The sequence below is a fragment of the Dreissena polymorpha genome, chromosome 5 (genome assembly GCF_020536995.1).
Source record: "Dreissena polymorpha isolate Duluth1 chromosome 5, UMN_Dpol_1.0, whole genome shotgun sequence".
Lineage (NCBI taxonomy): Eukaryota > Metazoa > Mollusca > Bivalvia > Myida > Dreissenidae > Dreissena > Dreissena polymorpha.
In genome coordinates, this window is record NC_068359.1 from 22,342,930 (window position 1) to 22,355,968 (window position 13,039).

At 37.1% G+C, this 13,039-nt stretch overlaps 1 protein-coding gene across 1 annotated transcript; it reads left to right on the forward strand.

Moving 5' to 3' along the window:
• Positions 1 to 1,603: 1,603 nt before the first annotated feature.
• On the forward strand, positions 1,604 to 11,411 carry LOC127881188 (nicotinic receptor-associated protein 1-like). The gene is given in 4 exon segments (XM_052428894.1): positions 1,604 to 2,055; positions 8,901 to 9,032; positions 9,376 to 9,502; positions 9,505 to 11,411. Coding segments are annotated over 4 exon segments (531 nt in total). The 5' UTR covers positions 1,604 to 1,947; the 3' UTR covers positions 9,669 to 11,411.
• Positions 11,412 to 13,039: the final 1,628 nt, after the last annotated feature.

Here is a 13,039-nt window from a genome sequence, read left to right on the forward strand (position 1 = left end):
GTGTCGTTTGAGAATACAGAGAGTAGTCCAGAATTCCTTAAACTGAACAGTGCTACATCCTTTGAATTAAGCACATACGCAGTGATGTAGCAAAAATTCAGAGGTTGTATCTCGAATCAGCTTATTGAATATTCGAAAATATTCATGCGTGTCTGTTGGCGTTATGTAAAAGTCACTAAGATGAAAACTGAGTAAAACAGCTACGCCTAAAAGCGCATTAGTGCTCTATACCTATGTTTATGTCAGCGTTGTTGACACCGTGTGAACTGCTCGGGTAACAAGTAAAGCATAAACAGCAATGTTTATATACTTTTATTCCTCCATATACAAGATACGAAGATTATTGTATATTTTGAATTTGTATATGGTGTCAAAAATCAAAAGTTTTGTACACGGAACTTTCATTATGAATTTATATTCTTGGTGAGATAGTTATTTGAAATTAGAAAAAATATTCCTTTAATATGATGGTGACTGCAAATTTTCTTTATATTAAGTTCTCATTACCATATTCATCATACTTTCTATGCTTTCAGAACTTCCAAAAAACATGTTGTTTTTATTTTGTCTAAGTAATTTTTATGAAATAATAAGGATGATAAAAAGTGCACACAAAACTCGACCAGTGCGCTATGATACACACTTTATAAAGGCGAATAGCGTGTGTTCATTTCAAACTTGCGATTGATTTTGAAAAATGAATTGCGTGTTAAATTATGCAATAGCGAACATCTTCAGTGCCTTCAGCGCTTTGATTGACTTAAGCATGTGAAGCTCATCGTCGTAAACATACATATGAATCACCAAGGAGATCGGTGAAATCCAGCGCACGCTCAAATGAGATTTAAAAAACAACCGGACACAGCTCCTTACTATATTTTGAGAATCATTATTAGTTGGTCGCGTTAGCGGCCGACTAAATTTACAGAGCATGTATTGGAAATCAGTATGTGCTTATCTAGCTTAGCTACGCTAAGGACATTCACTCACTACGCTAGGAACAATTACCGCTGCCTGTCTGCACCGCAGACGACGAATGCTTAGGAGCGTCTGCTATACTACTTCAGTGGGTGTATTTACCAGCTTTTAAGTCGACATTGGCCAGTCTAGTGTTTATCATTGAAATCTGTACATATTGGCTGCTTTCAGGGAAAACGGGGCTTAATGCATGTCAAATATGATTAACATGTGCACACTGATTAGCCTGTGCAATGCGCACAAGCTAATCAAGGACGACAACAGCGAACAACTTCAGTGCCTTCAGCGCTTTGATGTAACTTATGCGACAGGGGTCTGCATTACGGCGACAAGATGAACGTGAGGGCAATTTCAACCAGCTAATGAGACTGAATGGCGATGTAATGGTGGAAAATAAATAATTCACACAATAATAATAAATATTACGAAGTTGTTGCGTTATTATAAAAATAACTCCTTACCACATTCGCTTTAACAGTTGGTTTACATAAGAAAGCAAAAAATGACTACATGAGTCCCGCCGCCCCAAAGTTAAAAAGTTGCCCTCACCCCTGTTGGTGGGGTTAGTGCAATCGTGATACATCGACTATCTCCGGAATCCTCCGTAAGATTAAGCAGTCAATCGTCTGCTGATCGATAGTGGGGTTAGTGAATAACTTGTATACAATAACGTAAGCATTACAACAAGATACATTTATCATTGATTCGTGTTTTCATTTATAGCACATTTTGAAAAGTTTATATAACGTGGATATAACTGAACAAATACTGTCGCACATTAAAAAGTAAACCTGATTACATTTAAAACGTCTTCATGTCTTACCAGTTATGTTCAAGAAAGTGCTCTATAATAATACGGATAAACTGTTTTGAAAAAAGATCTTAAATCAGTTATGTTGAAGAGTCTTCGTTACGTTTTGTTACCGACGTAATTCATAATACCGCGCGGGTACGTTTGCAAGAGACAAAATGGAGTCAGTGATCATGATAATATTAAGAGTGGTGATCCTGACAATATTCAGAGTGATTGTCAAAGTGGTCTACCGGATATGGTGTCGCCAGAGTTCGCCGCGAATAGTAAGTTCAGGTAACCATGGATACGTCAGAATGCTTAACGGGGTTCTGTGTTCGGAGATGGAAGGTAGCAGGGGCGTAGCTAGCCCCTTATTATTGTGAATTAATAATATTGCATGTGTATGATTTGCATCTCTTCATTAACAGTTAAGCTTGCACACCGGGATATTTTGTTTAAGATTTTTCCGAGATCAAAAGAATTACGGTTGTTTTTAAGTTGAATATAACATGTGTGGTCTTTGGTCGTCCCAAACCCTATTCAAAATATATATCGTGCACAATGCAAACCCTATACACAATAGTGTTTGTTCATAGTTCAACCAATTACACACATTTTTTTCCGCGTAATTCACCATCCCCCATACAAATTAGTGTTTGAGCATGATTAAAAACCAATGCACAATATGGTTATTGATAATTCAAAAACATACACAATATTATTTGTACATAAGACTAACTCCATAGATAATATGTTGTTTCCGGCTAGTTCAACTTCCATACACAATACTATTTATGCGGACGGCAAAGGCTAATCAGGGATGATACTATACGCACATGCATTAAAACCAGTTTTGCCCGAGTAAGACTAATATTGGATTGATAAGCGACCAAGTATCTGACGTAATAGAGCTGTAATGCTCGGCAACTATCAACGCGGAAGACAAAAACATCAACGCATAATTAAAACGTCAGTGATAAAGATTTGGTAACATACTAATATGGCAATGTTTGTAAGACGGTGCAAATTTTTTAAACGTTCCACCTCGAAAACGCTATAAACGTACATAATAAGTTGAATAACAGGTAAGACAATTTCATGAGTCAATGTTTTCAAGCAAAGTCGAAAACAAGTCATTTTAAATTATCACAAATTAAATTTTTTTAAGAAAGCATTAATACGACTGAAACGATGTATTTATCGCAAAATTAATTTTGCATACACGTCTTATCTTTTGTTGTATTCGTTGTATTACAATTTTTTTTATCAAGATTACTATTTTTCGGTTGCAATAAGCCTGCAATCGTCTAATGGAACACACACGATTTTTAATCAAATTTTCGTTTGATCTGACCGATGGTCCAGAAGTTTCACATCTTCATTGATGAATGAATTTTAGCAACTATGTAGGAAGTAAATGTACTCTCAAAATCAATATATACAATTTACGTTTGATTTCTTAGGCGTTGTTTTAGAAATTAGAATGATAAACGTGTTGCGTTACAAGTGCGACATTGAATGTACATTCACTGTTAATGAATCCATAACGAGACGCGTTATTTTTACATGTAATAAGTATTTGAAACACGTAGGGCATGCATCTCACGTTCATTAAACCGTTAAACCAAGGATTCGTTTGCTGCAGTCCATCTAGACAGGATCTGCGACAGTTTTACCTACCTCAATGACGTCACTTCGACCATCAGAAAGGCTGGCCTCGAGTCATGCAATCTCATATTCGGTAGGTTCTTTCATCGTAACAGTCGCATATTCGGTACTTTTATCTTAGGTATTGTAAATGTCAAAATGGGACTTTATCCCGTATCTAGTGTATTGGTAAAACACATATACATGTAATACTATTAAATCAATTGGTTTACACGTTGGAAAATCCTTATACCGGTTACGCATGTTTGCGACCTCATTTCCGTGTCCTAGAGTGAATAACGGAGCATATGAGCTGTGTTCCTTGCCCATGCCCATGTATAACTGCTGATTTCTTCCTCCGGATAACAGGCATGGATTTCACGACCAGCAATATGCACCAGGGTCTCCCCGCGTTCGGAGGCCGCAATCTGCACCATTGGACATGTTTTACCCCAACCCGTATCAACAGATGAGGGCGTCAGAACGAATACAACAAAACACAATAATGAGCGAATGTAAATTTGCAACTTATATACAAAAACTAGAGCTCTGACCCGGTGACAAACCACACGTTAACTGCTAGATTTTTGCTAAGTCAATATGTTTGTAAAACTGTGTAGGATGAACTTCGCTCGGTTCATGCAAGGCTGTCGATCTTGTTTAATTGTTCCTTGAAAGGTATTTAATTGTGGCTAAAACAATCAAGCTATGCCAAGGGGCCGCACTATTAAAACAAGTGCACCGTTTAGTCTATAGCCTCGCAAACTTTAGAACGAAAATATTGCCGTTAGTTGACCGCAAAGTGCCTACACTGGGACGACGCGATGCCGGCACGGCGGGCTTCTCAAGCACGGCTGCCACATCCAATTAAGAAATCTACTAAAAGAAGGCTTCCGCAATTCGGCGGTGATTATTTAGGCGCCTTTGCTTTTGTTTTGTACTGATAAAATCCACTCCACAATGTTAACAGAACTGGTAAAATATATTCGACCCAACAAAATTAATTTCTTCAGCTATTAAATACGCAGTTACCATTTGTACTCAGCAGAATGCGATACTGCGTGAAGGCACATTTCTTTTGATCTGATATCTTTTTCTTTATAAATCGGACGTTAATAAACATTTTGCAAATGTCTACTCCTTTTCTCTTTCATTAAGGTGATTTCTATACTATGGAACCCTTCGACGAGGACGGGTTTATTCCAGCGGATTCGGTGACGTCACAACCGAGGATTTCGAGGTATTCCCTTTCCTGAATGAGGTAAATGTTTAAAACATTACCGATTACCGGTATCCACAGACACTATGACCGTGTTTTTAAGTTTTAACGAGATTAATGTGAATCTCCTATGCATGTACTATTTAAGTATTTATTTATTAAGTATAACTATTTAATGTTGAATAAACCGAACTCTCTCAAAACCGGAAACCGAACGGATATCTCATCGAATTTAGTCATTTTCAACGTAAAATACATTGAGTACACCGGACGGTCCAAATTCTTAAGATGCCCGAGGCGTGTAAATTACAATGCCTAGTCAGCATGGCGCGTGCGATGTAATCCATTCCGCTCGCGCAATTATCGACTAATTTCAAACGCATCTTCAGTATAAATAATCTTCAATCTACAAGTCTTCTCAAACCTAAAATGTCGCAGCCTCCAGCTAAACGCAGACGCGTAGAGCTTACGTTAGAGGAGATGATTAAGCTAATCACGAAAACAACTTCTCAACAAAAACCATCTCTGAAGGTAATCAAAGCGCTGAAGGCACTGAAGATGTTCGCTATTGCATAAATTAACACGCAATTCCTTTTTGAAAATCAATCGCAAGTTTGAAATGAATACACGCCATTCAACTTTATAAAGTGTGTGTCATAGCGCACGGGTCGAGTTTTATGTGCACTTTTTATCATCCTTATTATTTCATAGAAATAACGTAGACAAAATAAAAACAACATGCTTTTTGGAAGTTCTGAAAGCATAGAAAGTATGATGAAAATGGTAATGATAACTTAATATAAAGAAAATTTGCAGTCACCATCATATTAAAGGAATATTTTTTTCTAATATCAAATGACTATCTCACCAAGAATATAAATTCATAATGAAAGTTCCGTGTACAAAACTTTTGATTTTTGACACCATATACAAATTCAAAATATACAATAATCTTCGTATCTTGTATGTGGAGGAATAAAAGTATATAAACATTGCTGTTTATGCTTTACTTGTTACCCGAGCAGTTCACACGGTGTCAACAACGCTAACATAAACATAGGTATAGAGCACTAATGCGCTTTTAGGCGTAGCTGTTTCAGTTTTCATCTTAGTGACTTACATAACGCCAACAGACACGCATGAATATTTTCGAATATTTAATAAGCTGATTCGAGATACAACCTCTGAATTTTTGCTACATCACTGCGTATGTGCTCATTTCAAAGGATGTAGCACTGTTCAGTGTAAGGAATTCCGGACTACTCTCTGTATGCTCAAACGACACAAATTGTGGCCCTGTTACAATTACGCGTTATAATCCATCTCGCAGAATTTCACTTTCGCCTCCAAAATGAGAAAACAATCATTAGCGAAATAGTATAATGTCACGATAAGAGAAAATCGTTTAATTATCATACCACAATGTTTGCCGTACTTGGTCAGCACGTCTGGAAATCATTCCTTAATGTGTGGATAGGCTGCCATTATAAACAAGTTTGCTATTTTCAATTCAATTTTGTATCAAAATGCATTGTTCTTATATGTGGCATTTTCAATTCGCAATGAGATTTGTAATGACCCTCGTCATGCGAAAATGGGTCTTATTCCATATGCGCCCATCATATAAATAGCCCACTCAGCTATCCCTCCTTCTGGTAAGGAGAAACATAACATATTGAGTGATTTTAAAGCGAACAGCATCGCCTATGGCCTGACTGCGCAAAAGCACATGTTGGGTTTAACAAACGCTTGCCGAAACGCATAAGACCCATTTTCGCATGACGGCGCTATTGACGTGTGATTTAAATGTGTCGAAAGAAAACTGCGTTTAAATCAAATATAAACATACGATATATTTCGATAGTGAAGAAAGATACTCTTAACAAGGCATATGAGGACACATATGAAGTGCTCTCCCGTAGTATATTTTTTATTTACTCACACTAATGTGTGGTTTGACAATGCAAACACACATTTCATGCGGTGAATATGCAGCTTACAAGTGAAAAACACAACACAATAGTTTAACTTTTGTTTAATTGTATTTAATTATTTAGAAAAGTAAATTGCTAACTTTATTTCAAAGTCAGCGTATACCCCGACTACATTTTTAAAAGAAATTTATTGTTATAAATATATTTAATATAATATATTAAGTTGTTTTCGGTTTTAGCGATTAAAAAGAATTTTCGAGGTTGCCTATAGTATGCCTGTGGTAATTGATGAACTCATATCCGACTGTCTATGTATTGAGAACTGTGAATATAATCAAGCTTAACCTTCTACTAACCTTCTACTTTTGCATTCGTATTATTATTATAAATTGTTTGTTATATTCGGGTTTATCAATTATGAAACTTTTTTTTGTCTTTCGTGTCGCTGAAGTTATTGTTGAACTTATGTTCAACGTTTTATAAATTGTGAATATAAATAAGCGTCAACTTTTTCCCGAATCTCTCTATTTACGACCTGTACTACGTCATTGAGTTGTATGCGAGAGCGTAACCTATTGCGTTGTTATAACCCGTAAACTTTCCTTTGTTTATCGACAGGCGCATCTATTAATAGCCTCATATCATGAATGCCAAAACACCCGCGAAAAAGAACCACGTGACCAAATAGGACGCAAAACGCAAATACCATGCGACTACGACTTTTATTATGTAAGAACGCTCCGCTATTCCTTTGAAGCCGAAGCCTTGTGATTGCTATTACTTAAATAATTGACCTCTAACTGAAGTAAGCAAAGGAAACGCAGCACCTAATTGACCCATTCCTTCTATGTGCGAAGGCAGATTGAATTTTACTAATGTTTGGTTTGCCTATTATAACACACATTATAATGCGGTAAATATGCTACTAACAAGTAAAAAACACTATAATTAAACTTTTGTTTTGAATTAAGTTATTTAGAAAACAAAATTCCAAACCTTATTTCAAAACAGCAAGACTACATTTTTTAGAGAATATTATTGTTATATTTAAATGTTTTTTAACAGTTTCAGCGATAATGAAACATTTTTTTATGTTGTCTATGAAACATTTTTTTATGTTGTCTATCGTATCCCTGTAATAACTGTTGAACTCGTGGTCAACGTATTATTAATTGAGACCTGTGAATATAAACAAGCGTAACCTTATACTATTGCGTTATTCTCACACGGACTCCCCTTTGTTTATCGCCAGCCTCAGATTTATGAATGAGCTGAGCGAAAATACTACGTCACGCACACGCAGCAGAAAGTGGACTATTTTAATCATTCATAAACAATCTCCTCCGCGACACGTACAATACGATCATTGTTTATTGATTCTTTTCTATAAATCACCGTTCGAAAATATTGAATGCAACACGATATTAATAGAATGTTTCCATTTGTGAATACACATAATTGGAGAACTCAAACCTCTTGCATAAATTATACAACTCTTTCTTGCGCGGATACGCAAGCGGGTATTGGGTTAATCATATCTAGGCCGTATCGACCTGAATTTCACACTAAGCACTTTAGACGGTCGCTAAAGCGACCATCTAAAAATGAAGTCTCGAGGTACGTAAACGAAAATTTAAATTTGAATGCACCTGCTTTTGATTTGTCCTAACTCTTGTAACTCTTTCTTTATTTTAAAACGGGATCAATTGGATACAAAAATATGATCTTTTTTTTAAAGTTTTACCATTGGCGTCAAAGGGGCAGCGTATTTTCAACTTTCTTTCATTTTGCAGACACTCGGCGAGCGCTTCAAGATCGGGAAGTCAACGGTCAGCGATATCTTGAAGAAAAAGAACGACTACCAGGAGTAGTGGGAGAGGAATATATACGTACGTACATGTATAAAGCACCACGCTCACTTTGGGATAAATCAAAACAAGTCGGTATGGATTTTTTTTGCTTTGAATAGAATAAAAACACATTTTTTGAAGAATACTTTAAACATAAACATTACATGAGTACAGTTATCACATGGTACACGTAAATGTATATGGTTTGTTGTATTTTATATGATTTTGTACACAATGCATACAATGTATATTTCGGCAATATGCATAGTCTTGGTAAACCGGAACTCTCTGAAAACCGGACGATCAGGCCGGTCCCCAGACCGTCCGGTTTATAGAGAGTCTACTGTACTACTCACAGTTAAATTTAGAAGCCTCGACTATAAAAGCGCTTGTGAAAAATACAATCGCCTTTTTTGTGTGATGATATTTCGCGATATTATAGCCAAAAACCAACGCATATCTCCTCTGTTCGTTGCCAGGGTTACTGCGCCGGTTTCCAGGAAGTGTTGAGCGCCTACCAGGGCGTGGCCGGACGTGTGCGACTCAGCGGTCCCACAAACTTTGCACCTCTCATCTACAAAACCATCGACATCGTCAGACAGACCAGAGCGGTATGTAGTCTAATAAATCGGATGCGTGGTAAAAGTGTGTTTCAGCATTTCTACCAAATTAATTTACTACATAAAATCTTTAGAAGTAAAACAATAATGTTTAATGTAGCTGCAATTTTTAGATTTTTATTTTAAATGAAAGGCATTAAATTTTGGAGTGGTCCTGTGCCTTCGGGGGGGGGGGGGGGTACCCGGAAAAATCGCACCTGTCGTACCGCTCGGACTAACATGTTACCGTGCTCAAATTCACACGTGATAATCCGAGCTCCAGGCGTTGTGAATTGATTGATTTGTCTCCTAATTTAAGATCATTTTTTCATACTGTAAATCATTTCACTTGCAGTACCACATTCTCGTCATCGTCGCCGACGGCAAGGTGACGGAAGAGCAGGCGACATGTGGCGCCATTGTAGAGGTCTCGCGCTGGCCGCTTTCCATCGTCCTTGTCGGCGTCGGGGACGGGCCCTGGAGCAGATGGAGGAGTACGACGACAGCTTGCCGACGAGAAAGTTCGACAATTTTCAATTTGTCGACTTTCGCAAGACCATGTCGACCGCCCGGAATCCGACGGCAGCGTTCGCCCTATCGGCTCTGATTCCGGACCAGTACAAACAGATAAAAAACTCGGACTTTTAAACTTTGAGCAGTGACGATTTCCATGACTTCTAAGGCAATCTCACATCTCGATGCATGTTGATGAAAAGTTATTTGCACTTAACATGAAAAGGGATAAGCTTACTCATTGGGTCATTGTCGACCTGAAATGGCTTGAAGTCAACCGGGGATGACTATAAGCCGATTCATATCACCCTGGGGTGACTTACAGCCGATTCTAGTCACTCGGTCGGCTTGAAGTCATCCCAGGGTGACACGAATCGGCTTGAAGTCATCCTAGGGTGACATGAATCGGCTTCAAGTTACCCCGGGTGACTTTAAGCCATTTCAGGTCGACAATGACCCAATGAGCCTTACTGATATGATTTACCGTTGTGATTAACAGATGTTATTTTGTCAATAGTATCTGCACATATGAGTAGAGCAACAGTTGGAAAAAGAACTACCGGTAGTACAATCTGTTGTTGTTAAAATTTGATTATTTTTTAATGAATGTTTTGAATTTTGAAACATTCGATAATATTTTGCTTCCTAAACGAAACTGTCGATATGAGAGAACTCCAATTTAACACTTGGCTGCTTGAAATGTTGCAATTATTCACTTTTTGCAAACGACGTAATAAGTGCATCCTTTCATAACGGTTAGTTTTCAATGAAATGCAACTTCCGATAAGATTGAAATGAAAGAGACTGAGCTGGTGTAAATGTTCACGTGTTATTAATTATCTCCCGCCATAGGCGGAGGGATATTGTATTTGCGTTGTCCGTCCATCCGTCCGTCCGTCTTTCCGTCCGGCACTTTTGTGTCCGGAGCCATTTATTAGAAGTGCTTTGGCGGATTTCAATGAAACTTGGTATGAGTATATATATATGGATAAGAAGATGATGCACGCCAAATGGCATCGTACACTATCTGTTAATAACGGGGTTATGACCCTTTGTATCTTGAAAAAATGCTTTTTTGTGTGTCAAATATAACACTTTTGTGTCCAGAAGCATATTGGCGGGGAATATCAATTCAACGAATTTACTTCTTGACAGATACTTATGACTGCTATGTGCATCTTAACAAGCTTACTTTTGAAATACGACAGCTCATAAACAAAGCTCAAAACATACTACAAAAAATAATTGAGGCTCGTTCTTGAAGACCCGGACTTGATGCCGTGAGGTGCCGTCCCATATTAGCCGAAGCAGTTCGCACAGGTTAATAAGGGACAATACTTTATGCTTTTATTGTAGTTTTCTTTCAAAGGAAGTCTCTTTTTAGCGCAAACCCATTTTAGGCGAAAAGTTTCGTCCCAGCTTATCTTATGCGTACGGCAGAGGCTAATCTGGGACGACACTTTATGCACATGCATTAAACCCTGTTTTCAAAGACCGAGGCTCAAATATTCCGCTATCCTTCATTATGTCAATAAAGAAGCATGTATTTGAGCGAACATGGGTGCCGACGATGTGTTGTGCTATCTCTTCTAGATATTGTGATGTTTTTTATGAAAAAGCATATAAATTATTTTAATTGTTTGCCTCCACGTACATATACCATCAGCACTGTATTGCTATTTTTTTATAGATATACTTGGTACATGTACATATTGAATTTCAGTTATTAAACATTACTGTATGGTACATCCCAACCATTAACCCTTATTAAATATGTGAAAAAAATGGTTTCATATATTAAGTTAACAACTGTGTACATGTTTTTACCAGCATTCATTTGTAAACCTATTGCATCAAACGTTGCAATTGCATTTCGATACATATCATATAGAGCTTCATTTTAAATTTTGATACAGATTTACTTGTTGAAATCAAAGACGTAGGTCTCTGTTGAAATCTAGTGTGATATATTACTTACAGGCTGCAATGTAGTTGTGGTACATAATTATTTAGCAGCAACACAGCCGTGATTCAAAATAGGAAACTGTTTGGATCCAATTAATTTTCCAGTGTTCTGAATTATTTAACAAGAAATATCTTTAAAAAAGATATACGGCGTTGATAGTTCAATGAATGAGATCAAGGATAGCGAATGTCTTTTTTTCTGTGCAGTTCTTAACTGCATCACACGCAGTACGGGATGTTACGCGGAGTTTTCGCGGCTTATTTTACATTATTACATATTGCTGGTCATAAATCTATAGATACAAAACAGAAAACCAAAAGAAGAATGGAAGTGAAATTAAAACATACGAGTAAACCGGCCACACGAGAAGTATCCGTATTTATAGGCGCGTTCTTTGAACAAACCTGTTTTAGTGGTTTGTCGGGCATTGCTATTTGATTCGATTATTAACAGTATCGATAATCATCGCGCTCATGCTGAATACATTGGTCAATATGGTGGAATAATTATTGTTAAATTAATCAAATATAATATGTATCATTGTATTGTTGAAAACACATTAAGAATCTACATATTTCTTGTCTAAAGAAAATTCCAGGTCACCTAGTTCACGGATAGCGTATTTATTATATAACTATTATTTTACTGGCCGCGAACTCCGGTGATGACCTGTATAGACAGAGAAAGGCAAGGCCCTTCATTTTCGTGCTTAGGCCCACGTGGCCGGGACTTAGCTCGCATACGGACACCCGAGTCCCACTATCCCCATCCACCCCCAGCGGGAGACAAGAATATGGCCGAGTCAAGCTTTTCCGAGAGCTAGGACAGTACATCTATACAGTACTAAATATGAGAACATAGCCTTTAAGTATAAACGCGTTGCGCTGGTAATTCTCTGAAAATAAAAGGTGCACGCACAAACTGTATTGATGTCGAGAATTGAGTGTAAAACTGTTCTATCTATTAAGCCTTTTCATTAGAAATATAATTGTTTCATGCAGTAAAACAGTGTTACAAAGACGCGGATATGTTTCCAATGCTATACTCAAATCAGCCAATGGAATAAATGAAGTGTATTCATTCGTACCTAGCCGCGGGAAAATTCATTTGAATTTTATTGGACACTTACAAAGGTCAGGTAAGGTGAAAAGCTGGCTTAATACAGCTTACGCCGAAAAAGAGATTTTAAGCTAATAGAAGAGTTAAATTTTAATTAAGAACCAAGCTTTAATCATTGATTAAAATTGATTTGGGCTAAGGAACTTTGGACTAATTAGACAATAATTAAGTGATTTTGTAAAAAAATAATATTTAAGAAATTCTCTATAAACAATATGTGCAATGCTTACAATTAAAAAATATACAAGAGGGCCATAAAACTGTGAAAATATCTGATCTGAACCTTACAGAAAGCCGGTATTAAGCCTGTTACCAAACTAATGCAAACTGATGCTTCTGAAATGTAACACAAATTTGAGATCTTTCCCACTACGGTATAAATCAACTAAAAGGACAATATTTAGATAAACCCTTGTTTATG